Here is a 24,413-nt window from a genome sequence, read left to right on the forward strand (position 1 = left end):
ATTCCCCACTGTAAACAAGCAACGTCATCAACATTATAGAAATATAATATTTCAAACTAGATTTATTTGATAAATAAAATGGTTTAAATATAAAAAAAACAAACAAAAATTAATTTTTTAATCTTAAAAAAGCTCAATTTCAAAAAAAATTTTGAAAGCTCAATTTCAATATATAACTTTATATAAACACCCAAGTATTTAAATTTTGAATTATTACTATTAAGATAATTAATTTTTCAAAATTTTAAGAATAAAAATACGGACAATAACAAAATGTTTCGAAATCTTAAATTTTAATAATACTTGATTAAATAAAGGAATATCAACTTTTTTTATAAAGCCCACCAAATATTATCTAAACACATCATATACCTTACCTTAATAGACAAATTGATGTATAGTTACTGTAAACTTTACTTACAATAAATAAAATCACTTTTAAGATATATCTTTGGATTATAATTGTTTATTGCACGTATGAGATATAAGTGTTAGTATTTTTGTATTAAGAAAAGCAAGTACCGCTTGAATATACATTTTGATTGAAGAAACAGTGTTAGTTACTAAGCAGAGCTATGTCTAGATAATAACCTTTTTTGTACAATGGCTTTATAGCTGTAACAATGGTAAAAAGATGAGAAATTTACAAATTAATACAAATACACACTTACAATTTGAACATTTATAGGAAAAATCTCAAAGGCAAATATAGGCAAAATATCTGTTTATAAACAAACAACTTTAAAACAATTCAACTCTTTACTAGAGACTTGTTAAAGCAAAGAAAAAAATCTCAATTACAAAGGCTTGTTTACAGAGGATGCTTGAAGCCTTTTATATTTTTTAAAGGCTGCGTGTCTATTTTGTACAAAGATAAAATGATCAAATAATTTATCAAAATCCACATCGCTATAACGATTCCCAATTTGATCTTTTTGTGTTTGCCTAAAAAATATATTTCTCAAGTTGTTTAAAACTCTGAGTGTTTATAATAATTTAAAATAATATAATAAATTAGTTTAAAAAATTTAAAAAAAAAATTACAAATTTATTTACTTTTTAGTGCTTGTTGGTAAACTTTGTAAATTTGGAACGCAATTTAGTCTGTGATGGAGGGTTTCAAATGAACGACTTTGTGGTAGTAACATAAGTAAAGAATATAAACTTTTGGTGAGGTAATGACGACTCGGTGCCTCTAAAAGTTGAAGTCTTAAATCTAGAAAGTAGTAAATTAATAATATAATAAGAAAGTCAGATTTGCGATTTAAGTTGCATAGGTCACAATTTTAGTAAACACAATGTACACAGTTAAAAGTTGATTCTTACATGAAAATATTGGTGATTCCAGCAGTTGAACTAATTTGTCCATGTCAACTAAAAATTCCACTGTGAGCTCAAAATCAGAACTAGAAAAAAAGTGTAAAAAGTAAAAATATCTGAATATTTTTTTCAATAGGCTATAAAAAATTTGCATAAATCAAGAACTTACAATTGTTGAAGTAGTTTGCAGCAGTGCATATAGTTCTGAGTCAACAAACACAAAGTTACCGAAGCTATTGGGTTGTGGCACCAGCTTTTATAAAGACAAACAAACAAATCACTTGTGTCCTGAAAAAAAAATTCTGTTAAAAAAAATCTTTTATATATTAAAAGCAATTTTATAATAAAATAATTTTTATTGGTGTACCTGGCAGACATCATTTTTCAACCTATTTCTTAACTCCACTAACTCAGATGAAGTCATTAAAATTGTGTTTAATTTCTTAACAGCATGTGCACAAAATCTAGGGTCCTCGTAATTCTGTGTCGAGGTCGTATCTTCTTCTTTCTTGAAGGTTAAAGCTTCAGCAAGTGCACGATAAACGTTGTCAGCATTTAACAGAGCACACAGTTGTCTTAAAACAAAGAGAAACAAAAGTAGCTAACTGTCAAACATTTTTGATACAAACTTTAGCAAGATATAAATATTGACAATTTATTAACTACCACTACAGCTTACTAACAAAGTGGTTAATAATTTAAAATATTTACTTACCTTATAATAAATGAACTTCTAATCTCAAGCAAATCTTGGTTGGCTTTAAACATATCAAGTAAGCGACTTATACACTTTGTAAAATAATTATTTAATACAAGGGGGGAAGTTACACCATGGACAGAAGTACTCACTGCAATAAAAATATAATACATTTATAAAATTTCACATTTTAAAATTAATTTTATTGCCATAGAAACATTACAAGTAAAAAATCTTACAATTATGTCTGGTGCCACTGACTGATGAATTCTGAATAGGAATTCCTGCTGGGGAAGAAGCTATCTCTGCCAAACATTCCAGAGTTTGAAGAACAACCTGATAACAAAAATAAAATACGTAATTTAAGAACACTATAATGTATCTAACTAAACGTGAAATATTTTAATTCGGTTATATAAATAAATAATAAATTACATCGTCTGCACTGTCAGATAAAAGATGCATCAGTTCATTGAAAATTCGCTCAATATGCTCAAACAACTAAAAAGGAAATTACAAATATTATCAACTACACTGAAACTAATTTTAACACTACGTATATTTAGGATTTTTTAAGCAAGCAATGGTATATATTAAGAACTTACACTGTAAGGTATTTTAACTAGGAGGTGGGTAATCCATCTAATTACTGCACTCTTGGTAGCGGTGGATTTATAATGAAGTTGAGTCTGGCTGTTTAAAGTTGCTTGATAGTGAAGATGTGTAGTAAATACTTCAACCATTTCACTTAAAGGAAGGGAAAGACTAAATAACAATTTTTTTTTATTATAAAAAGAAGCATAACACAAAGCCTACCAATACCTTAGTTTATATGTATACAAAAAATATTTAAAAATCAATAATAAAGCTTGCAATATTGGTTTTTACCTTGTTTCGTCATTGTTTTTATTGTGTTTAATATCATATTCACTCGTCACTAACTTCATTAGACATTGGTTGGCCTGCCTAGCTGTTGTTTTGATTTGTAAGTTTAATTAAGGAGTATTAACAAAAAGCTTTTTAACATAAATTAAAAATTAAATACATAATCTTAAAGTTAAGGATATTTTTATGAGTTGCATCTTCATAAGCAAGTGTGGGTAATATTGCTCCAATAATACCAGAGGCAAATCGAAGAATATTTGGAGCCGCTAAAACTATAAAGTTTTGCATCCAAACCAACGCAGTTTCTTTAATAAGATTATCTAGGAAAGATAAATAATATTAAAAGTGTAGTAAGATATATTAAATATGTTAACACCACAATCTTAAATATTACAAACCATTAGACTGGCAATGGAAAATAATGATGTTAATCATGTTACAAAAATCAACTTTTTCCGGATTGTTCTCAATTTTTGTCATAAATTCACCGAGCGTACTTAGACACCTTTACAACAAATATAGCACAAACAAATTTAAATAAAATAAAAACCCATTTTACTTATAAATTAGGGAAGAATAATAGAATATTGAAAAATGTCTAACTAACATGGTTCTGATTTCCTTTCTCTGGTCTTCTAAGATTAAGAATAAAGCATCCAATAACTGAGGTAAGAAAGCTAAAGTGTCCACTTCTGGGATACTCATAATACAAATCAACCACTGGACTAAAAACCTCCTAGTAAATTGCTTTTTTGTGTACAGTCGGTCCCGAAGTAAGGCAACGAAAGTTGTCACATCAAATGAAGGGGTCTCAGTCACTATATCCTATAAAATAAAAACGTTTAGTTTTTAACTTAGAGTAAATTCTCCTCACTTAATAAATTTATCCAAATACAATTTACAAATAACAACCTTAAGTAAACGGTCAAGCAAATCTGATCCATTCCTTACATTTGGGTCAGTGTCGGCAGATAGCTAAAAATAAACTCTTTTATATTAAAGTATTAAGTACGGGCAGCGTGGTGTAGTGGTAAGAACACTTGCTACACCATGAGGTCGTAGGTGTAATTCTCACTGCTTTCATGCTGTAGCGCCCTTGAGAAGGGCGCTATAAACGGTATAAACTCCTGCTGAGCCAGCACTCCTGCTGAGCCAGCACTTAATCAGCTGAATAATTACCGGGCAATTATAATCTATGTAATATCTGAAACTGCTAAAGGCAAGCAAATAAACTTACTTTGCTTAAAGCATCAAAGAGCTCGTTAAAATATGGCAAAGTATCAGCCCTTGATACTTTAACAATGTTGTACAACGATTCACATGCAAAATATCTCATTCTGCTATCAGGATCAGATGAACAAAGAAGAACAGGTTTAATTAAGCTCTCCAAGAAGGGTTGAATGTTCTGAAATAATTTTAACTAATTTATTTTTTAATAGAATGTTGTTGTAAGAAAAACTAGAATTGGGGTTAATTAATTCTTTGTGTCTTTAATAAAACATTGTATAAATTTACAAGTGATTATTACTAGAAAAAATTTAAACACCTGACTTCCTAGTGCAATAGCACAAGCAGCAAGACCAATTAAACCTCCTTTTCTGCTATTAGGATTCTGAGACATTGTAAATTTTGCTGACAGTAATGCGATAGTATCCTGAATTTCATCTGTATTTCCATCACTACTAGACGATTTTACTAACCTTCAAATAATAAAATTTAATCTAATTAATGCAATAACAGTAAACAAATAATAAAATTCGAGTTTAAAATGTAAGAAATATTTACTTTTCAATTTCCAGAGCTGCAATTTTTCTTTTTTCGTATAATTTGTCATGTAGCATTCGTACAATAGCTGGTGTTAAACCACCAACGCTCACCATCTTTTAGTTTTACTAGCACTAAATATTATTAACTTTCTGGTAAAGAGTTTGGCTCAAAACAGAATTGAATTTGCTTAATACAAAAAGATGCCCCTAGCTGTCTAGTCAAAACACAAGTCCAACCTTGCTCAGTGGCGACCACTTACGACTAAAATTTAATTAAATTACAAAATCCTTAGTGGGCGCTTTAACGGTTTTGCTTACTCACCTTAGTTGGCGAAATCACGATGACTTGTCAAGTTTTTGTCGTGTCATTATTATTGTGAAGGCGTTAACAGAACTTGCAAAATTGTTGCATTCTTTTTATATTAATAACACGTTTCATATAAATAAATTGTACGCTGTGGCAGAACATAAGTTTGTCTTGGGTCTTTAGCTAATCTCTATACTAGTATATAGTTAAATGTTTGCGTATTTCACTTACCAGATCAGCGTAAAGATAAATTCAGTCAGAAGAATAGTTTGTGACGTAATTTCTTTACATTAATTAACTACCGCTTATAGAATGCTTATTGGTTTTAATAACAGTTACAATATTACACGGAGTTTAATAAGAATTATGTCTACCCATACACCAGTTATCGCATCTGTTAATAAGAAAGGAGAATTCGTTCGTAAGGAATCGGCATTCAGGGATGAAATTAAAGGTAATATATAAAGCATTTCACCTAAAAAATTATTTTTTCATTATTAAATATTTTGTAATAAATTGATAAATTTTTTCTGGAATTTATTTTGTAACTAACCATTTTTTAATTTCATTATTATTTTTAGTTGGAGGAACTTACCCACCAGAAAGTGGACGTTACCACCTTTATGTTTCTTTTGCTTGTCCATGGGCACATAGGACATTGATTGTTCGAAAGTATAACTTACTTTTAAATATATCTATATATATAAAAGTATATAGGATATAAAAAACTCTTAAAATTTTACTTTTATGTTAAGGTTAAAGGGTTTGGAAGATGCCATCTCTTTTACTTGTGTTGATTATTTGATGGGAGATAAGGGCTGGAGGTTTAATGATAAGGTATACAAAATAAATTCTGCTTTCATACATTCACCTTAAACCTTTAATTGTCCAGTGAAAATGTTGTCACATATTTTATTACCAATACCTAACTATCATTGCTACAAAAGCATTGCTATTCTTAATAAATTGTTTTTATGCAGGTTAATGGTTGCAGCAAAGACCCCTTGTTTAATGCAGGACTTATGCGTGAGATATATGCCAAGGCTACAGGCCAAGAAGGTAAAAAAACAACTACATGTATTGTTAGAATATTTATTTATTTATTTTAATAGGCATTTAAGGCTTTATTTTTTATTGTGTCTGATTAACATTATTTTTTATTTAGAGTATGATGGGAGAGTAACTGTCCCAGTTTTGTTCGACAAAAAAACAACAACGATTGTCAACAATGAATCGAGTGAGATTATCAGAATGTTCAATCATTCCATGAATCAATTCTGTGCAACTGAACAACAAAAGCAATTGGATTTTTATCCGGAGAATCTCAGAAGCAAAATTGAGGAAGTTAACTCATGGATTTATCCGTAAATATCTTTTAAAAAAGTACACTTAGCCAGAAAATATCATGATTAAAAAGATTTACTTTAAAAAACATCTAATGCACATTTTAAACCTTTGGTTTTATTGTAAACAATATGTTATGATATTTTTAGCAACATCAACAATGGAGTGTATAGATCAGGTTTTGCTACACAACAATCCGCATACGACAAAGCTGTAGTTGATTTATTTGATGCTTTGGATAAGGTTTAAAATAAACATTTTTTTAATTAACTAAAAGTACTTTTACAAGTAATCAATCTAAACTTTAAATTTTTGTGCATAATATTTTAGGTTGAGGATATTTTGTCAAAGCAAAGATATTTGACAGGCAATCAACTGACAGAAGCAGATATTAGGTTGTACACCACACTTGTAAGATTTGACCCAGTGTACCATGGCCATTTTAAGGTAGAAATATATAAAGCAATAACAAAATATTAGGCAATATAAGCATAGGCATAAACCTTTATAATTACCTTAAAAATTAACAAGCTAGTGTATCAAATTGCACTAGCTTTAGGCTATAGAGTATTAACAAATATTTTGTGTATATACAACTTATATCAGATTTCATTTGTTTACAGTGCAACAAAAAAAGGATCGTAGACTACCCAAACATATGGCCTTACTTGAGAGAACTTTATCAGATTCCAGCATTTAGAGAAACAACAAACATGGAACACATTACAAAACATTATCAGGTTGTACATTTAAATATACAATTTTAAATACTTGTAGACAATAGTGCATATATTAAATTATATATAACAATAAGACTAAGACATACATATGTCTAAAGTTTAATTTTTTTTTTAGCTGAGCCACACAAGCATTAACCCAAAGGGGATTGTCTACATTGGTCCTGACCTAGACTTTATGGTTCCTCATGGTAGGAATGAGAAGTTTCCTATTTAAATAAAATACCTCTGGATAAAAATACACATTGTATATTAATTGGATATCATTGCAGCATGTTGCATGCACTTTAAAAGTTTTGCATTTTTGTGTATATATTTTACCTAAAACCAACCGTCCTACATATTAGTATACAGTTTTTATACATGGTCTTTGCAGCATGTTTTGTACATTTATTATTTAGAGTTTTTTGACTTTTAATCAGAAGTACTATTACTAAATTATTGCATCCTCAACATTTTCAATAAAATATATCCTGGAAAAAAATGTTGTGCTGTCTACCATTTTATTATTAGTAATAGCAGTGGTTTATTAGGAACCAAAAAACAGATATGTTGCAGAACTAAAGTATAATTAAAAATTAAAAGGAAGGTTGATGTTAATTAAACTTAATTCGAAAATTTATATTTAACATAACACAAACTATAAGAATTTCCTTAATTGAAATAAAGTATCTTAACCATAAGAAGCACTAGGAAGCATGGTTGTCTGAACCAATACAATCCTAATGCATTGTAACTTATGTTATTATCATACCACTTAATGTCCTAACCAAACAACAAGCTACCTCAGTCCTCCAGAACTTTCTGTGAATGTGCAAGGTCCCAGTAATGCTCGACTCCATGATTTTGAAAGAATTCTCGGGCTTGGTCATCGGTCGTGCATTGCTTGAAAGTCATTTCACCGAAGTTTCGATGATGTGTTTGACCTTCCCATATCAACTCACATAAATTTGTCATATCCCCTTCATCTAAACATAAAGAAATTTTTGTTCAGTTAAATTTATAAGACTTAAGGGAACTATTCTGTTAAACCAAAGGTAAAATAGATACCTAAGTAAGCCAAATAAATATTTAGGTGTTAAAATTACTTTACATGCTTAGGCATAATAACACTATGTAACAAACAGTAGTTATACGGAGTTAAATATCAATGGTTGAATTTTATATTAGAATCAGTTCTACCTTCTATTCTCTTCCCTTTCTTATCTTCATCCCATTTTAGTCTAACCATCATCAATCTTTTAAACTTCCGTTGTGCTTTGGGGCCTAGGTAAAACAAAAACATACATGAGTATACACATTAAATATAATCTTACACATTTTACCTATGAGGTAGAAAATAAACAAGTTAAAAAAGCCTCATCTTACCCCCTTCTACCACCACAACATTGATATCAGGATGAAGAACTGTACATCCAGTCATATATAGTTGCTTGCTGTTCATTTCTAACTTAAACTTCTTTGATGGATCTTTAAGATTTTTAACCCTGGATATAATAAATACATACATAAAGTAATCAGTTAATAACATAAAATTATGCAGATATCACAGTACTTTACTATTACCTGTACATGACAATGTTTACTGCATTTGAGGTGTCTTCTTTCAGTTTTTTTACCCTTTTATCTTTTCTCTGTTCGTCAGTGAGTTTTCGTGCAGAGTTGGCTTGTTCGTGAGCACGTTGTCGCTTTGCCATCTGCATTCTTACATGCTTCTCCACCTTAGTTGGATCTTGGACAGCATCGTTGCCCAAAACTCTCATCAAATTCGACAACTTCACTGTAAAATAAAACTTTAATTTTAAAACATTTTTAAGTAGTGAATTTGAGTAATAAAAACTGATTAAAAATATTCTTTAATTTACCTTTGGGTTCTGGTGGAGCGATGAGGCCCAATCGAATTTTTTCTTGTTCATCTTTTAAAGCTTCTTTCCTGTTCATTCTTCTTAGTTTCTTGCGTTCCTGTTTTGTCAAATAAGTTCCCAAAACCAAGTTTTCTTTGCCCGAACCTTAAACAAAAAATACATTAGTATTTAGTATTACCTTTAGAATTTGTTTTTAAGTATCGTGTAATAGTATTATAACTGGTATTTAGTATTTTTAAGGTATTTTTTAGTATAGTTTTTAAGGTATTTTTTAGTATAGTATATATTTAGTATATTTTTTAGTACATGTTTTTAAGAATTCTTTTTTAGTGTTATTTGTTGTTTTTTAGTATTTTTGGGAAATATTTAGTACTTCCTGATAATGAAATGTGATAAGGTTTGTTTACCTGGAGGTTTAAGCTGAGTAGGATGCTCAATTAATGCTGTGATGACATCTTCAGCAATAACAAGATCATCATTTTCACCTGGTCCTTCCTCACTTTCACTACAGAAACAAACTAAGTTAAAAATCAAATCAAGAAAAAAACAATTACCTACAATTGAAGATAGACTTAGAAGAGTATGTGTTACTTTTTAAAAACCATAATTATATCTTAAGTACCATCATGCAAATAAGATACAAGGCTGAAAAGCGATACTTTTGAAAAAACAATTAAAAAACCATCTTTTTACACAACAAATCACATGTAAAATTCTTAACCTTGTGTCTTTAATGACATAATCATCCCACCACTCCACATCAGGAATCATATCTGGGGTCTCTTTCTCACTCAGCTTAGGAGCAATCAGGGCAAGTTTGGAAGCTTGTTGGATTCCTGTGCGTTTGGCAGCCTGGGCGATTTCACCTTGAAGCTTTTCAAGTTGAGCCTAAAATAATAAAAAAAATAATTATTAGAAAAAAGTTGTTGAAATATTTGATGTATATAATATTTCAAAAAATTAGTAAAAAAAGACAAGTTTAATACCTTGGTTCGAATCTTCTGAGCAATCTGAACAAATCTTCCCTTCTCGAAAAACTTGAAATTTCTGCGGGATCTATTTGCTCCTTCTTGTTTCACTCTTGCATCAAAATAATCGTTTCCACTTGTCATATCTGGAGTTGGTTTTTCAACCATTTTCTGACGAAATTCTTCTCGCTTTTTGGCTCTAATATTTGCCTGCAAATTTTAAACATAGAAGTTTTATTTTTTCTAAAGAACCCAAAGATAATTTAAAATGTTTGGAACTCAGGTATAATTTAAAAAAAATCTAAGTAAATTTCGAGAAAAAACTCTAGTTAAATCTCAAATAAACTCTTAAGTGAAATCTCAATGAAAAAATTTACTTTTAGAGTAGGAACTCTGCTTGGTATGTTGAGTAGTTGACCTGTTGAGTCCACAGTTCTACCCTGATCATCCAAAAACAATGGGGTTGGGGCAGTTGACTCTTCTTTACTAAATTAAAAATTAGAAAAACTGCAAATTGCTAAGATATCAGTCTGTGAAAAGCGTTTATTAGAACAAATTTATTTTTTTGCTTCTATTCAATACCAAAACCTTTCATAAATCTAGTACATACAATTTTAGACAAAAAATCAATGAATATTCTTTATGGTTAAATTTATAAATTTAATATATATAAACAAACCAATAATACAACTTACTCTTTTACTTCAGGAATTTGAAATAGTTTTGCTTTCACCCCAGCACTAACACCAGCTAGAAGGTCGGGTTTGGCTGCAAGTCGAGCTTGAATTCTTTGTTGTAGCTCTGCAGCTTTCTGAGCTTTTGTCATCGCGTTACTCATCAATGAAACCTCAGGTTTCTCGTTTTCCTCAACTTTTGTCGCCTAGAACATTTTAGTAACATTGATAAATTAACAATAAATAGTATATATAAAACATGAATTTAAAATTGAACTTTAAGCGAATATGAAGATTATGCTAAATGGCAAATATTTAAGGTAACAAGTACCTCTGCTTCTTTTACTTTTGCCGACAAAAGTTGTGGATTCATTTGTTTTAATTCTTCTTTTCTTTGTTGAATTTCCAACCTTGCTTTCTCCATCATTTCTTTAATCTGTAAAATATAAAATTAATTTATTATTTACTTTAATATTTTGAGAATATTTACACTACATGAGGTCCTTGGTTTGATCCCCATGACTCTTATGTTGTATTCGAGAGCACCTTTGAGTAAGGTACTATAAACGGTATGAACCCCTGCTAAGCCAACACTTGATTAGCAGTTGAAATTTTGGGCTATTCTAATCTATAATATCCTAAACTGCTAGAGACTGGGTTAAGTAACTGATGTTACTCTATGTTTAGGTAGCAGATTCAACCATTTCACATCAAGGATATAAATATATACAAAAAATGTGAAAAATAATATCACAATAACATCAATATTGAGTTTATAAAGTTTATCAAATAAAAAAAGTTTTACGTTGGTTGGAGCTATGGAAGCATTTTGTGTTTGTGGTGTTTCAGGTTCAGCAAATCTTCTCGATTTCTTCGGAGCATCTTTATTTTCCACCCCATTTGTATCCTAAATTTTAAACAAGTTAAAAACATGTTCTTTATCCTCAATCAGTTAATGAATTAATTTTGAAAGTATTTTATCACAAATGAACTAAAAAAGGCTACAACTTTTTGTATATTTTTACATATTTTATTACTGATTGATCCTTAAATTAAAATTGCATAAAAAATTAAACAAGCATACCTTCCGTTTTAACGACTTTTTCGCGTTTTCTATTTCCTTGTAAATATCTTTAACGAGTTTTTCTGTATTACTCATCTTACAAGTTTGCTTTCCTATCCTACTATAAACTATTTTTATTTAAGTTTTACTGGATATTAAAAGGAAAATTGTTTTGCATTGGAATAAACAAATGCGAAATGTTGTACGCATGCAAAACGTAATTGAAGAAAAGAAAACTTTTCAGTTTAGGGAGTTTTATTTTAGTTACGCTTTGGCACAGACACGTGACTGTAATATTTCAAATAAAATTTGCAATATCTTTCTAAAAATTACTATAAAATTTAAAATAATCTGCAATAAATCCATAAAATTGCTATTTAATAGTTTATAACTAATTTGAAATGGATTTTTTGGCGTTAAAAGGTGAAGTTAAATTTTGTTTTTTGGCATGGCAACCCTGACATTGATTACGAGTACGATTTGCAACGTAAGTGCAAGAGTTTGATTCTTAGCACAGGAAAGTGTAAATATTGAATAAAAACGTCATTTTTATTTATAAAATATTAAGATGATGCAATGTAGAAGGCATGTTTAATGGGTTGTGCAATCAAATATACCGAAAAAAGATTTATTTTTAATATAAATAGCAGGAAAATCAAAGGGTTTCAAAAATACAATTTCGTTATCCAATTCTAACCGTTAGTCCATTAAAGCATTTTTTTAAGTAAGATTTAAAATACCAAAGATGGTTTTTGTAGATGAAGCTGCTTTTCTGTATAACCATTCTTGCTTTGGTGCAATTATCATTAGGCTTAGTAAAAACTTTTGACAAACCGTATGTAAACAAACGCGTAACTAAATTACAGCCGAATGTTGATTACCCGTTCAGAAATCCCGATTTGCCCATCAACCAAAGACTGGATGACTTGATTTCAAGATTAACCTTAGAAGAATTAGTGTTACAACTTTCCAGGGGTGGTGCCAATGCAAATGGTCCAGCACCAGCAATCGAAAGACTTGGAATCAAACCCTACCAATGGAATACCGAATGTTTAAGAGGATATGGATTGAACGGAGATGCGACATGCTATCCACAACCTATTGGTCTTGCTGCATCCTTTGATGAGAACCTAGTCCATGAAATGGCACAAGTTATAGCATTGGAAGCTAGGGCAAAACACAATAATTTCACCAAGAATAACAACTATGGGGACCATACTGGGTTAAGTTGTTTTTCTCCTGTAATCAACATAATGAGGCATCCTTTGTGGGGGAGAAATCAAGAAACTTATGGAGAGGATCCAGTGTTAACAAGCACCATGGCACATGCATATGTTACTGGTCTTCAAGGGAATAATTTGATAGATAATTCTGATGTTGAAACCAAGTATCCAGGTGCAACAGCTACTTGTAAACATTTTGGTGTACACAGCGGTCCTGAAAATATCCCAGTTTCACGATTTAGTTTTAACGCAGAAGTTAACGACTATGACCTTGGTAATACTTTCTTATTAGCTTTTCGTGAGTGCACAAAGGCTGGTGCATATGGAGTGATGTGTAGTTATAATGCTATCAATGGTGTCCCAGCTTGTGCAAACAACTACATGATAACTGATTTGCTTAGAGGCAAGTTTAATTTTGATGGATATGTAGTAAGTGATGAAGGTGCTATGGAACATATAGATTTGTATTTTAAATACACAAAAGATCCACTTCACACAGCAATTGCATCAATAAATGCAGGAGTCGATCTTGATCTTACATATTTTGGAATAAATAATCGTTTTAGTTTGTTAAAGACGGCTGTCGATCAAAAACTTGTTAATATTACATCACTACAGACATCTGCAAAGCGATTGTTTAACACCAGAATGATTTTGGGGGAATTTGACCCCCCTGATATGAACCCTTGGCTTAATGTAACAACAGAGGTTATACATAAACATGACCCAACAGATGCCGCGGCTGATACCTTTGTTTTGTTAAAAAACAATGGGATTTTACCATTAAAATCAAAGACGTATAACTTTGTCTCGATGGTAGGTCCTTTTGGTAACAACCCAGATGCTTTAACAGGAGACTACGAAGCAGAATATGACTTAAAATACTTTTCTTCACCATTTGATGCAGCTAAAGTTTTTAGCCAAAAAGATGCAAAACTAGCAAGTGGGTGCACTGGAAAGTGGGATCAAAATTTACCAAAATGTAAGGAATATGATTGGTTATCAGTGAATGATGCAATAGATGGAAGTGGTTTGGTTTTTATAACACTAGGGACAGGTAGAGGTGTTGAAGCCGAATCGAATGACAGAGCAAATATGAGTTTACCAGGATATCAAGAACAATTATTACATGAAGCTGTTTTATTCGCTAAAGGCGCTCCTGTTGTGCTCCTTTTGTTTTCAGCTGGACCTTTGAATATATCCTGGGCTGTTGAGAATTCTGGGGTGCATGCCATAATACAATGTCATTTTCCTGGCCAATCAACAGGCAATGCTCTTCTTAAAGTCTTACAGAGTTTTGATGATTTCTCCCCCGCCGGAAGGTTACCTTATACGTGGTACAAAACAATGGACCAAGTTAGACCAATGACTGATTATAGCATGGTAAATCGAACATATAAATACTTCACTGGGGAGCCTTTGTTTCCATTTGGTTATGGACTTTCTTATGCTCAATTTAAATATGAGTCCATTACTGTAAGCCCAAATGTACTGCAATCTTGCACAGATAAGTTGTATGTGCAAGTACAGATTCAGTCATCAATGAATTGCAATGAAGTGATCCTAATATACTTGAAACCAGCGTTTTCAATGGCAAATCCAAGATTAATTGGTTTTAAAAAATCAAAATTAAAAGTTGGAAGTCAGGTTGTTTCAATTCTTATCCAGCCATTTGCTTTATCAGTTTGGCAAGCCGGTAATGATAACTCTGGGAGTAATTATTACATTTTGCCTGGAACTTATGATATTTACGCAGGTGGACAACAGCCAAACCAGGTTGTAAACGTAGGGTCAAATGTTCTCCAATCTACCTTAAAATATGTTGGACCTATAGAGTTATTAGACAATTGTGTATCTTAAATTAAAATCCAAACCTGTGTTATTATGTAATTTAAAGTTCATATATTATTCTTATATACTACTTCCATGATTTACCATTGATTGTTTTGTTTTGTTAATTGCCAAAAGATAACGTACTTATTGATTGTTGCAGTATATTAATTTTTTATGCATTTTCATTCATAACCTTGCAATCTTTATTATAAAATTTATTTTAAATTATTTGTTGCAGAAATTTAAAAGTAAGAAATGAATTTATGACAACTGCGATCTGTGTTAATTGTTTTGTGTTTGTATAAAAGTTAAAGTGTTAATATAAGATGGAGAATACTAAGAAAAAAACAACTTCGTCCACTGAGAAAAATCGAACGTTAAGCCCAGAAGGAAGTAAAAAGAAACATTCAAAAAATCATAGAAAATCTCCGACACAAATGATGGAGAACAATCTTTTTGCTCCGTCTCCGGACGTGGAGGAAAATGGTTTCCATGACGATACCGGCAGTCTGGACCTCTCAATATTTTCAAAGGTACCGAAATTTAAAACAGAATTTATCTTAAATTTAATTATATACTCTAAATATTAAAACTTTCATTTAGAATATCCTCGTAAGTCCTGGTGATGATGAATATGATATTTTAATGCGCCAACTTCGACAGAGAATTTTAGAGAATCAGGGGGAATGTGTTTATCCTGTAGGAGAGTCAGGTAAAAACAAAGCTCAGTAAAATTTACAAACACATAAAGTTATCCCATAGTGTTGACAGCTGGTATACAAGGTGTTATAAATAGATCACATTGACCTAAAAGTGATAAATCCAGTTGCCAAAATTTATTTTATTTTTAGATGTAGATGTTGAAAGTGGTTTGACTGATGACGAGCTCGAGGCGTCGAGGGCAACTTTACAAAGTCTGGCGGAAACCCTGGACTGTGATTGCACCTTGCTTCGAGAAAGGCCGGCAGACAAGGGGAAAATTGAAGAGTATTTAATTCGGCGACGATATGACGAAAATGATTTCCTTGAAGTGAAGTAAGTTGTGTGTGAAAACATTTTTAATTTAAAAGTTTAATTAAATTAATATTCACAGAGTTGCTGTTGTTGGAAATGTTGATGCCGGAAAATCAACCTTACTCGGAGTTCTAACTCATTGTGAGTTAGACAATGGCAGAGGTTACTCAAGACAGAAACTCTTCCGACATAAACACGAAGCTGAGTCTGGTAGAACAAGCAGTGTGGGAAACGAAATTCTGGGTTTTAGTAGCAATGGAACTGTTGTAAATAAACCAAATGCTCATGGTTAGTAAAAAATAATGCAACAAGTATAAACATACCGGTAATTTTAAGGGTAAACTCTTGATTACTAGCAAGAGGACTAGGTCTGTCTTGTATTTTTACTGATCATTTTCTTATAATTTCTCAGTTAGCAACATTGATTGGAGCAAAATATGTCAGGAGTCATCTAAAGTAATTACTTTTGTGGATCTTGCCGGTCATGAGCGTTATTTAAAAACCACTGTGTTTGGAATGACAGGCCATATGCCAGACTTCTGTATGCTTATGGTAGGTTTAAAATATTCTAAACACTTTTATGTAGTAAACAAAGTGGTTAAATTTAATTTGTTATATTAATATATGCATGACACAATCAATGACTTGTAATGCCCACAATGTATTCACCTTTTACTAATTAACAAATTGTACCACCCACTTAATATTAATATTATTTTGAACAGATTGGGAGCAATGCTGGTATTATTGGAACAACAAAAGAACATCTGGGTTTAGCGCTTGCCCTTAATGTTCCTGTGTTTGTCGTTGTAACAAAAATAGACATGTGCCCGCCAAATATATTACAGGTTAATATAAATAAAATTACATAGTTGACTTTGGTATGGTTGTGTAATTTATATTCTGTCACCAACTGACTAATTGTAAAGCAAATTTTCTACTAACATTTTGTTATTATGGTTATTGTCAACGTATACCATTTATTACGGCAAGGAGGCTAAATGGGAAGGGGACAAAGCCCCTCTGCTTAGCCCAGTCAAAACTTTTTTATTTTGCATTTTTATTTAGGTCATTTATTTATAATTATTGAAATAATCAAGTGATTTCGATCAACATTTAATTTATCGAATAAATGTAGTTTTGCATTTTTTCAGGAAACTTTAAAGTTATTGGTAAAAATATTAAAGTCCCCTGGATGTAGAAAAATTCCAGTTTTAGTTGGAAACACCGATGATGTCATAGTTACTGCAACTAATTTCACATCAGAGAGGTTAGTGTTAAAAACTGTCATTAATTTAAATATGTAATTCCAATTTCAAAAAAAAAAACTCCAAAAAAACTAGTGTGTAATGCAAGGGTAAATTATCACAGGCAAACATTAGTTAAGAATTGTGACCATATTATGACAAATAAAATATCAACTGTGGGGCAGGGCTGTAAATTTAACTACGAATAAAGGCTATTTGCTACAAATCCAATTAAATAGAACCTGTAATGTCAATAACTTTACTATAAATATTATTTTTAGAGTTTGTCCGATTTTTCAAATCAGTAACGTGACTGGCGAAAATATTGACCTTCTTAAAATGTTTCTTAATTTATTAAACTGTCGGACGAAATTCAGTGACAAGGAGTTTCCTGAATTTTTAATCGACGACACATTCTCAGTGCCAGTAAGTTTGAAAAAATTTTAAGATTTATTTTTTTTTTCTGTTTTTAAAACTATGCACAATTTTTACAGGGAGTGGGTACTGTTGTGTCGGGTACAGTGATGAGGGGGTTCATAAAAGCGGGGCAAAGTCTGATGTTGGGTCCAGATTTACTGGGTAAATTTGAGTTGGTTCAGATTAAAAGTATTCATCGGAAAAGAATGGCAGTTGAGGAAGTCAGAGCAGGTCAAACTGCAGCCTTTGCGCTTAAGAAGGTAAACTTTTTCCCAAAATTAGAATTTAAAATAATCTTTCTTTTTTAAAACTTTGTTTTTAATTTTGCTTTAGGTTAAACGGTCGAATATTCGCAAGGGAATGGTTATGGTCCATCCGAAATGTAATCCAGTGGCAGTATGGGAATATAAGGGAGAAATTCTTGTGCTACATCATCCCACCACTATAAGTGCTAAATACCAAGCTATGGGTAAGCATAGGTTTCATCTTAAAATCATTTCTAACATAAATTTTCATAGTCACACTTTAAGTAGAGGATAATAAAATGGAACCCTTTTTTCCTAGGATTTTAACGTCCAATTTTTTAGTTATGGCAGAGTGGTTTTAAAATCATTCGTGTGATCTTCTTTAAAAGCACAGTGTACAACATTCAATATTTTTTCTATGCAATTTTTAGTTCACTGCGGAAGTATTCGTCAAACAGCAAAAATACTGAGCATGACTAAAGAGCATTTAAGAACAGGGGATAAGGCTCAAGTTCACTTTAGGTTCCTTAAAAATCCTGAGTATTTAAGACCAGGAACCAAATTTGTGTTTAGAGAAGGAAGAACTAAAGCTGTTGGAACTATACAAGATGTAAGATGTTTTACTTGATATTTAGACAACTAAAGATTTGTTAACAATTTTCCTAATCCAATAAATTTATTTAAATTTTATTTCTAGCTTTTGCCTGATGCTCCTGCTTATCAATGCCATTTAAAAAGTAGCAGAAATCAGAGATCACGCCAGGTACAAGCTGCCACAAAATCAACTACAGCGGGAACTGAACCCCAGACCTCTGGGACTCGGAGAGGGGGTAAAAGATGGACGAATCGAAGAAATTATGACCTTGAAGTTGAAGCCACTGTGGAAACATAAAAAAAGACCAGATATGTTGGTTTACTGGTGGTTCTTTTTCGAACCACCCTTTAAATATTTTGCCTTTTTTTGTTTACACAAAAATGATCTGATTTTTTTCTTTGTTCGAAACCAATTATGACAAAATCTGTGAATTGTTTTTAAAAACAAACAAAAAATTGTTTAGTTTAAGCCCATACATTTGTGTTCTTAAATTTCAGGTTTACTAATAATTTCTGTTTTATATGGTGGTAGGGGGGGATGTCTGTTATAAAAGGTAATTCAGATAAATAAATACTAAACTCAAAGCCGCAAAAAATTATTGCCACATTTTTAACATCACTGCCTTAGAGTTGAACGTAGTTAGACAAATTATGTAAAAAAATTATCAGCAGCAAATTTGTACTTATTTATTACACAAACTTTTGGGAAAAAAAATTGGTTTCAATTAACTGGATTTACCCATACTATCTTAATTTATTTTCTGTAAAAATGTGTAATATTTTTTGTGTGTTAGTCAAAGATAAAATGAAATTAGAAACCGTGATTAGGAAATATATTATTGTTTAAGGTATTTGGTCGTATGCGTAATAAACTGAATTACTGTGACATTATTTGCTTTAATTTTTTTATATATATACTAAACTGTTTAATCTTAAAATATTTTTGATAAAAAACAAGATAGAAAGTTATAGTAAACATATTTATATATTTAAAGGAATATGGTATAAATAAGGTAGGCTACAAGGTGGTATTGTAAATGTATACATGTATTCTTCATAATGGCACTTTGATCCAGGCTTTTAGTTTAAAATTATATAGAAATAAAATATAAGTTAATAATACTAAGAGATAAATTAAAATCTCATGCAATACAGTTAAATATTTTGTGCAATTGTTTTCTATATTGCACAATTGAAATACACAAAACCACTTTAATTTAACTGCATTTGAAATTTAATAAAATGAGGAATTTCTACAAAATAAAAAACTACCCTTTACCGAAAAAAAAATTGTGCTTTTTGAAACGGAGGAAAGTTGTTTTGAATATTAAAAAACATAAATTGCAAAAAAAGGAACAACATGCTCTACAGAAAAAAACCATTTAAAATGTAAGTAGAATGCTTTAACATTTCCTTCAAAGCACACCCAAAAATGAAAATAAAAATCTACATCGAGCAGAAAAAATGGTCACCTTTCAAATTCTGTTTCTGTTGTCAAAAAATCATGCATGTTATTCAAGTTTTCCAATCTTGTTAAGTTTAAGTAGGGTTGCTTTTTTCAACATTCCAGATGGATGAAGTTTAATTGATCTCTGTGAAAATATAAGAAAAGCCCATGCAACAAGAAAACAATCCGAAAAATAATCTTAATTTTTGTCAAAGATTTAGGTATTAGTAAAATGTAATATGCATGCTTTTAAAGTTAAAAGAAAAATGAGTTAAAGGCATAGTTTATAGGTAAGTTAGCAATTGGTAATCTATAACATAAACACCAAAATCAACACAGTTAAAAATAAATTTGTCTAAATTTCTCTTTTGGCAAGTAATAAAAATTTATTTAAAATCAACCAATGCTTTTTGCTCTATGAAGTTTCGCCTCCAAAATATCAGAAAATTTGTATTTTTGTTTTCTTTCTACCTGTTTTTTAAGTGCTTGCAAAGACCAGTATTGCAACTTTGCAGTCTCTACTTTAACCCACTTTGGAATTGGAGGAACAGCTAAAGAGAGAAGCCATCTTCCAAATAAAAGTATGTGCTAAAAAATTAAAAAAAAAACAAGTTTAATAAGAAACCGTTTAAATATTTCTTAAGCAAAACACAATTAATACAAATAAGCTCCTGGTACTTTAGCTATATTTAATTAACATTAACTTACTATTATTGTAATCTTAATATTTTTCGACTGATTTGAGGCATAAGTGATGACAAAATAAATAATAGATTAAGCCATCATCTTACAGGCTTAACATCAAAGATGATTACTTATATATATGATAAATTACACACTTAAATGTAATTTAAACCAATTATCCAAATTAACATGAGTTTAAACATACAATTACCTCTAATGAGATAAAAACAACAAAAATTGTGAAAGTTGTAGCATCGGGATATAATCCATTAAACCAGTTAAGAAAACTTGGTGTGTGAAAAAGTAGGGCTAGATTTGAAACTATGGCAAGATAGGATAAGGCTTTAAATGCAATCTGAAATAAAGATATTTCTTGATTATTGGTAAATTTTTTTGTTATAATATAAGAGTACAAATTGTGTTAAGATGAACATATGCCAAACTTGCAATAGCCTGCCCTAGAATCGGCTTTTTTAAATGTTATAATATATGCCCATTTTTAAACTAATATTTGCATAACTCTTTACTAGTATTTGCTCGCAGAACGTTAGTTTTATATTTTTTACAAGTGCACAAACCAAACAATATTTAAACTTACCTGCCAAGCTCCTATGCCTGCTGTTTGCATAGCGAAAGGTCGCCGGTAAACATTACATAACTTGAAGGCATCTGATCTAACTTCAACAATGTTGTTGATCAAAGCAAATAGACCAGCTGATGGGTAAACACATGAAAACAAAACCACATAACCGAATTGTAACCACAACTCTAGGTAGTCATCAAATGTCCCCTAAAAATTTTAATTTTAAAACATTTTCTTTAATGTTTAGATTAAAATAAATAAGGTTTAATGAATATGTATTTCCTAATTGTTTTTTGGATCCTGTATGTTGTGCAGCTCTAGACAAAACATTGTGCAATTTACCATAGGAGAGAATTCTCTCGAACCGTAATCCGTAGGTGATAATTCTCTCGCACCATAATCCACAGGTGATAATTCTATCGCACCGTTCCAGATAAGAGAATTTAGGAGAACCGTAGTGTAATTATATTTTGTCTAGAACCAGACAACATAAGTGACCTAATTTTTTGTTTATGGTACAAATTATTAAAAAATGTTTTCTTCAACAAAAAATTGTAAAAATGTAAGATTAATTTACAGATTAAAATTTTATTTATATTACCAAATAATCATCTCTTTGTAGCTCCAACTTTGTTTGATCATCTCTTGAAAGTTCGGCTTTTTCAACATGGTCAGTTGATGATGTGTTTAGCAAAACATTTTTCCCTGCTGCCCTTGCCAGCGATAATCTAAACTTTTTAGATCTGGAGCGATATTGCCAGTACGGAATTAGAGCTTCAAGTGCTTGTGATATTATCATATGGACAAGAAACAAATTTCTCAGAGTCTAAAATGAAAATAAATTTATGTTTATTTCAATAAATTCAAGTAGTTTTATTATATTTTTAATATAAGTCATTTAGTCTTAGTAGCAAGATTATTTTAATTGTAGACGAGACATTACTTATTAAATTTAAAAGGTCAATTTAATTAAATAGTTAGTAATCTGAAATTTTCATACCATTCTTAACATTTGCATGTCATCATAAATAAAAGCAATATAGAAAAGACAAAGGAAGTTGTTGCAGAAATCAAACTGTAAATCAAAAATATATTATTTAACCATAAGGGTTTAATACAAAATAAATAATGAGGTTTATGTAATGCTTATCCCCTATTGTTAAATTAAGCAAATAACAAAGCATTTATTCACTAGAATTATTTATGTATATTGGAATAAACAATACACCTTTCAAAAAATGGAAAGAATTTACTGGAAATTATATATATACAGTCTATTTGCTCTTGTTTTATCTAAGTTTTATCTTAACCTACCAAAAGAATTTTAGTAATGAGGTGGTTTTGAAAAGCAGTTTCCAGTCTGTGATTTTCTGCAAAAAATCAAAATAATAAAAAAATAAAACATTTTAAATAAATACCCAATTTAAGAAAATAAATCTGTTCCCACTTTACCTCGGTCTGTTAACCATTCTGCCAAGTTTCTATAAATACCGTTAACCAACAAAATAGATACTGAATAAAGAATACTGGGTAGATTTTTAAGCAGGGAACCAGTTATACCGTGGTTGTTTTTATATTCTTTCGCTAAATATAACTCCCAACTACAAAAGAAGAAAAAGTAATAAATATAATTTTTTTTTTCTCGAAAAATTTAATTGTAATAGTATTTATTTAATTTGACGAAAAAAAAGTTATATTTGACGAAAAAAATGCTATATTTGACAAAAAAAAAGTTTTACATTAAGTTAGGTTATTTTTACCTGAAATAATAAAACATGAGAGCCACAGCCATGCTGATGCACAACAAAATAATGGGAAAAGAGAAACAATAAATTCTCAAATATCTCTTCCATGCTGGGAAAGTAGGTTCATGATGTTGAGTTATTTCATTTAATCCAAGAGTCCCTCGAAATCCAGTTCTGGGTTCTTCCCAAGCCTTAAACAACAGTTTGTTTTAAGTCCTTTTAATTTTAGGTCCTTTTTAAACATCTTTAATTATATTTAAATGTTTTCCTTTAAGCCCCTTTGAAATTGGTACAAGAATAGACAATAAAAATCCATTAACTTAAGGTAGTTATTTAGCTTTTTTACCTTAACACCCAGACTTCCCCATTTATATGAATATTCATTTGATTTTCGTTTCCACATCTCTAGAAAAATAGCCGCCCATATTACATGTACAATCGACAACATCCAATTATCGGTGACCCTTACACCAGTGATGTTGGGTGAGGAAAACCACCAGTGAATGATGCCAATAACTACGAGAGGTACAAGGCCAATGGTGTAGAAGTTGAGAAATGCAAAGTAAATGCCAATTGTGTCACCAAAGTACTGACGAACATAGTCTTAAAATTAAAGATCAAAAATTGATAAATTTTATTAAGATTGGACAAAAAAATTAAAAAACCATGTGGCCAATGTGTTTCATAGTAATTTTTACATTCACCCAAAGGTAAAGATTTAAAAATTCAATAAAAAGTAAATTTTTTTTACCCAATGGTTGATGACTACTGAATTCAATGTTTTTGTACCACATCATTCTTAAACTATGAAGATCTTTTCTATTGTGTAGTGGAAACAGATCAGTAATCAACTTATTAGATTGCATCCGTCTAACTGCAAAAAAATTCATGTTTGTATAAAAAAAAATATAATTTTTTTATGAAATGCCAAAGTTTAAAATATATTTACATATTGATTTTCCAGGATATAGATTAACTTTAGGATGTCCGGGGATATGAGTCTCCTCAAAAGCTCTTAGTCCATCCAATTCTACTTTCATTACTCTGTAAGCCTCACTCTCCGATAAAAAGTTATCATCTAAATAGAAAATTTTTATTCACTTAGAAAAATTAGTAAAGAAGTTGTTTTCTTAATTATTGTTGTAGTTTTACCTTCGTAGTTTTTAAAATTTGATGCATCTGAAAGTGAGAACTCCCTCACACTTCCATCTTTGTATTCCTTTTTTAACCCAATTATTTCAGCTCCTAACTGTAGTCGAAATTTAGAAGCACTTCAAAGAAAACATTTATTAAAAAAATTATGCAGAAAATATATTTATTTAATACTATTTTGTCAATATTTTTAATAGATTATGAATTTACCTTATATATAAATAGTGTAAGCCTTTCTTTTTAACTTCTTCCACTTGAAGCTGACATCCATTTTCAAATTTGTCATCAGATATTCTTTGAATTAACCATTCTGTGGCTGCATCCGATATTTTAGGACTCAAATTGACCACAACTGTTGGTTGGTCAAGAAATTGTTCATTTTTTTCTTCTAAATTATTGTTTTTGCTACTTGTACTATTTGCCATTATAAAAGTTAAAAGCCACGAATAAGCTACATAACCTAATGTCCTGGTAAAAAGATATCGAAAATTTTACAAATAAAAAGTGTTTTACGTTCGTTTATTTACATCTATACAAAAACTTATCTTACAAGGCTCTGCTTTACACACCAGAAAGTTTTGAACTAAATATTTTACAATATTA

General features: G+C 30.5%; 6 protein-coding genes across 7 annotated transcripts; 3 read left to right on the forward strand and 3 right to left on the reverse strand.

The window, feature by feature from the left end:
• Positions 1-477: 477 nt before the first annotated feature.
• Positions 478-4,874, reverse strand: LOC145759259 (protein VAC14 homolog). Its single transcript, XM_082573036.1, has 17 exons — positions 4,688-4,874; positions 4,449-4,602; positions 4,140-4,307; positions 3,815-3,877; positions 3,510-3,727; positions 3,301-3,407; positions 3,084-3,222; positions 2,906-3,001; positions 2,623-2,782; positions 2,453-2,518; positions 2,257-2,353; positions 2,036-2,168; positions 1,688-1,895; positions 1,490-1,608; positions 1,327-1,406; positions 1,057-1,216; positions 478-945 (listed from the first exon to the last, which is right to left on the reverse strand). The coding sequence occupies exons 1-17, from the start codon at positions 4,780-4,782 to the stop codon at positions 798-800; spliced, it is 2,211 nt and encodes a 736-aa protein (XP_082429162.1). The 5' UTR covers positions 4,783-4,874; the 3' UTR covers positions 478-797.
• Positions 4,875-5,101: 227 nt separating this feature from the next.
• LOC145760099 (glutathionyl-hydroquinone reductase YqjG-like) lies at positions 5,102-7,529 on the forward strand. The gene is made up of 9 exons (XM_082573967.1): positions 5,102-5,429; positions 5,557-5,647; positions 5,731-5,812; positions 5,956-6,034; positions 6,141-6,339; positions 6,469-6,562; positions 6,650-6,766; positions 6,943-7,059; positions 7,175-7,529. Exons 1-9 carry the CDS (start codon positions 5,288-5,290, stop codon positions 7,271-7,273), a joined length of 1,020 nt encoding a protein of 339 aa, XP_082430093.1. The 5' UTR covers positions 5,102-5,287; the 3' UTR covers positions 7,274-7,529.
• On the reverse strand, positions 6,323-11,829 carry LOC145760097 (U4/U6 small nuclear ribonucleoprotein Prp3-like). The gene is made up of 14 exons (XM_082573966.1): positions 11,648-11,829; positions 11,369-11,470; positions 10,895-10,999; positions 10,585-10,769; positions 10,267-10,375; positions 9,908-10,099; positions 9,643-9,809; positions 9,329-9,426; positions 8,922-9,065; positions 8,623-8,836; positions 8,425-8,543; positions 8,239-8,322; positions 7,842-8,024; positions 6,323-7,265 (listed from the first exon to the last, which is right to left on the reverse strand). Exons 1-13 carry the CDS (start codon positions 11,720-11,722, stop codon positions 7,843-7,845), a joined length of 1,776 nt encoding a protein of 591 aa, XP_082430092.1. The 5' UTR covers positions 11,723-11,829; the 3' UTR covers positions 6,323-7,265; position 7,842.
• Positions 11,830-12,384: 555 nt separating this feature from the next.
• LOC145759599 (uncharacterized) lies at positions 12,385-14,727 on the forward strand. Its single transcript, XM_082573447.1, has one exon. It carries the CDS (start codon positions 12,385-12,387, stop codon positions 14,707-14,709), a length of 2,325 nt encoding a protein of 774 aa, XP_082429573.1. The 3' UTR covers positions 14,710-14,727.
• Positions 14,728-14,906: 179 nt separating this feature from the next.
• LOC145760414 (GTP-binding protein 1-like) lies at positions 14,907-19,050 on the forward strand. The gene is made up of 12 exons (XM_082574299.1): positions 14,907-15,215; positions 15,286-15,394; positions 15,534-15,717; positions 15,776-15,984; positions 16,109-16,248; positions 16,422-16,544; positions 16,851-16,966; positions 17,225-17,369; positions 17,438-17,620; positions 17,694-17,829; positions 18,037-18,215; positions 18,303-19,050. Exons 1-12 carry the CDS (start codon positions 15,009-15,011, stop codon positions 18,495-18,497), a joined length of 1,926 nt encoding a protein of 641 aa, XP_082430425.1. The 5' UTR covers positions 14,907-15,008; the 3' UTR covers positions 18,498-19,050.
• Positions 19,051-19,230: 180 nt separating this feature from the next.
• Positions 19,231-24,269, reverse strand: LOC145759149 (anoctamin-10-like). Of its 2 annotated transcripts, XM_082572906.1 has the most exons (15): positions 24,021-24,269; positions 23,811-23,929; positions 23,608-23,736; positions 23,410-23,532; positions 23,005-23,261; positions 22,674-22,849; positions 22,366-22,514; positions 22,228-22,283; positions 21,914-21,988; positions 21,515-21,739; positions 21,256-21,387; positions 20,929-21,120; positions 20,542-20,685; positions 20,118-20,234; positions 19,231-19,791 (listed from the first exon to the last, which is right to left on the reverse strand). In XM_082572906.1, exons 1-15 carry the CDS (start codon positions 24,233-24,235, stop codon positions 19,711-19,713), a joined length of 2,190 nt encoding a protein of 729 aa, XP_082429032.1. In that variant the 5' UTR covers positions 24,236-24,269; the 3' UTR covers positions 19,231-19,710. The 2 variants fall into 2 exon arrangements, with proteins under 2 accessions (XP_082429032.1, XP_082429034.1); XM_082572908.1 differs by lacking the exon at positions 21,256-21,387.
• Positions 24,270-24,413: the final 144 nt, after the last annotated feature.

This window comes from Corella eumyota, chromosome 7 (genome assembly GCF_963082875.1).
Source record: "Corella eumyota chromosome 7, kaCorEumy4.1, whole genome shotgun sequence".
In the NCBI taxonomy this organism is placed as follows: Eukaryota; Metazoa; Chordata; class Ascidiacea; order Phlebobranchia; family Corellidae; genus Corella; species Corella eumyota.

Bases quoted from the DNA above. Each gene is read 5' to 3' on its own strand.
- LOC145759599 (XM_082573447.1), top strand. From the start codon at position 12,385: ATGAAGCTGCTTTTCTGTATAACCATTCTTGCTTTGGTGCAATTATCA.
- LOC145760414 (XM_082574299.1), top strand. From the start codon at position 15,009: ATGGAGAATACTAAGAAAAAAACAACTTCGTCCACTGAGAAAAATCGA. The intron at 15,985-16,108 runs GTTAGTAAAAAA...ATAATTTCTCAG, and splicing joins AAATAAACCAAATGCTCATG to TTAGCAACATTGATTGGAGC. The intron at 17,370-17,437 runs GTAAGTTTGAAA...CAATTTTTACAG, and splicing joins ACGACACATTCTCAGTGCCA to GGAGTGGGTACTGTTGTGTC.
- LOC145760097 (XM_082573966.1), bottom strand. From the start codon at position 11,722: ATGAGTAATACAGAAAAACTCGTTAAAGATATTTACAAGGAAATAGAA. The intron at 10,770-10,894 runs GTACTTGTTACC...AAAATGTTCTAG, and splicing joins CAAAAGTAAAAGAAGCAGAG to GCGACAAAAGTTGAGGAAAA. The intron at 9,810-9,907 runs GTATTAAACTTG...TTATTATTTTAG, and splicing joins CTCAGAAGATTCGAACCAAG to GCTCAACTTGAAAAGCTTCA.
- LOC145760099 (XM_082573967.1), top strand. From the start codon at position 5,288: ATGCTTATTGGTTTTAATAACAGTTACAATATTACACGGAGTTTAATA. The intron at 5,648-5,730 runs GTATAACTTACT...TTTTATGTTAAG, and splicing joins AGGACATTGATTGTTCGAAA to GTTAAAGGGTTTGGAAGATG. The intron at 6,563-6,649 runs GTTTAAAATAAA...ATAATATTTTAG, and splicing joins TATTTGATGCTTTGGATAAG to GTTGAGGATATTTTGTCAAA.
- LOC145759149 (XM_082572906.1), bottom strand. From the start codon at position 24,235: ATGGCAAATAGTACAAGTAGCAAAAACAATAATTTAGAAGAAAAAAAT. The intron at 22,850-23,004 runs GTAAAAAAGCTA...CTGTTGTTTAAG, and splicing joins GGGGAAGTCTGGGTGTTAAG to GCTTGGGAAGAACCCAGAAC. The intron at 20,686-20,928 runs GTAAGTTTAAAT...TCTTTATTTCAG, and splicing joins CAGGCATAGGAGCTTGGCAG to ATTGCATTTAAAGCCTTATC.
- LOC145759259 (XM_082573036.1), bottom strand. From the start codon at position 4,782: ATGGTGAGCGTTGGTGGTTTAACACCAGCTATTGTACGAATGCTACAT. The intron at 4,308-4,448 runs GTGTTTAAATTT...AAATTATTTCAG, and splicing joins CTATTGCACTAGGAAGTCAG to AACATTCAACCCTTCTTGGA. The intron at 3,728-3,814 runs GTTGTTATTTGT...TTTATTTTATAG, and splicing joins TGCTTGACCGTTTACTTAAG to GATATAGTGACTGAGACCCC.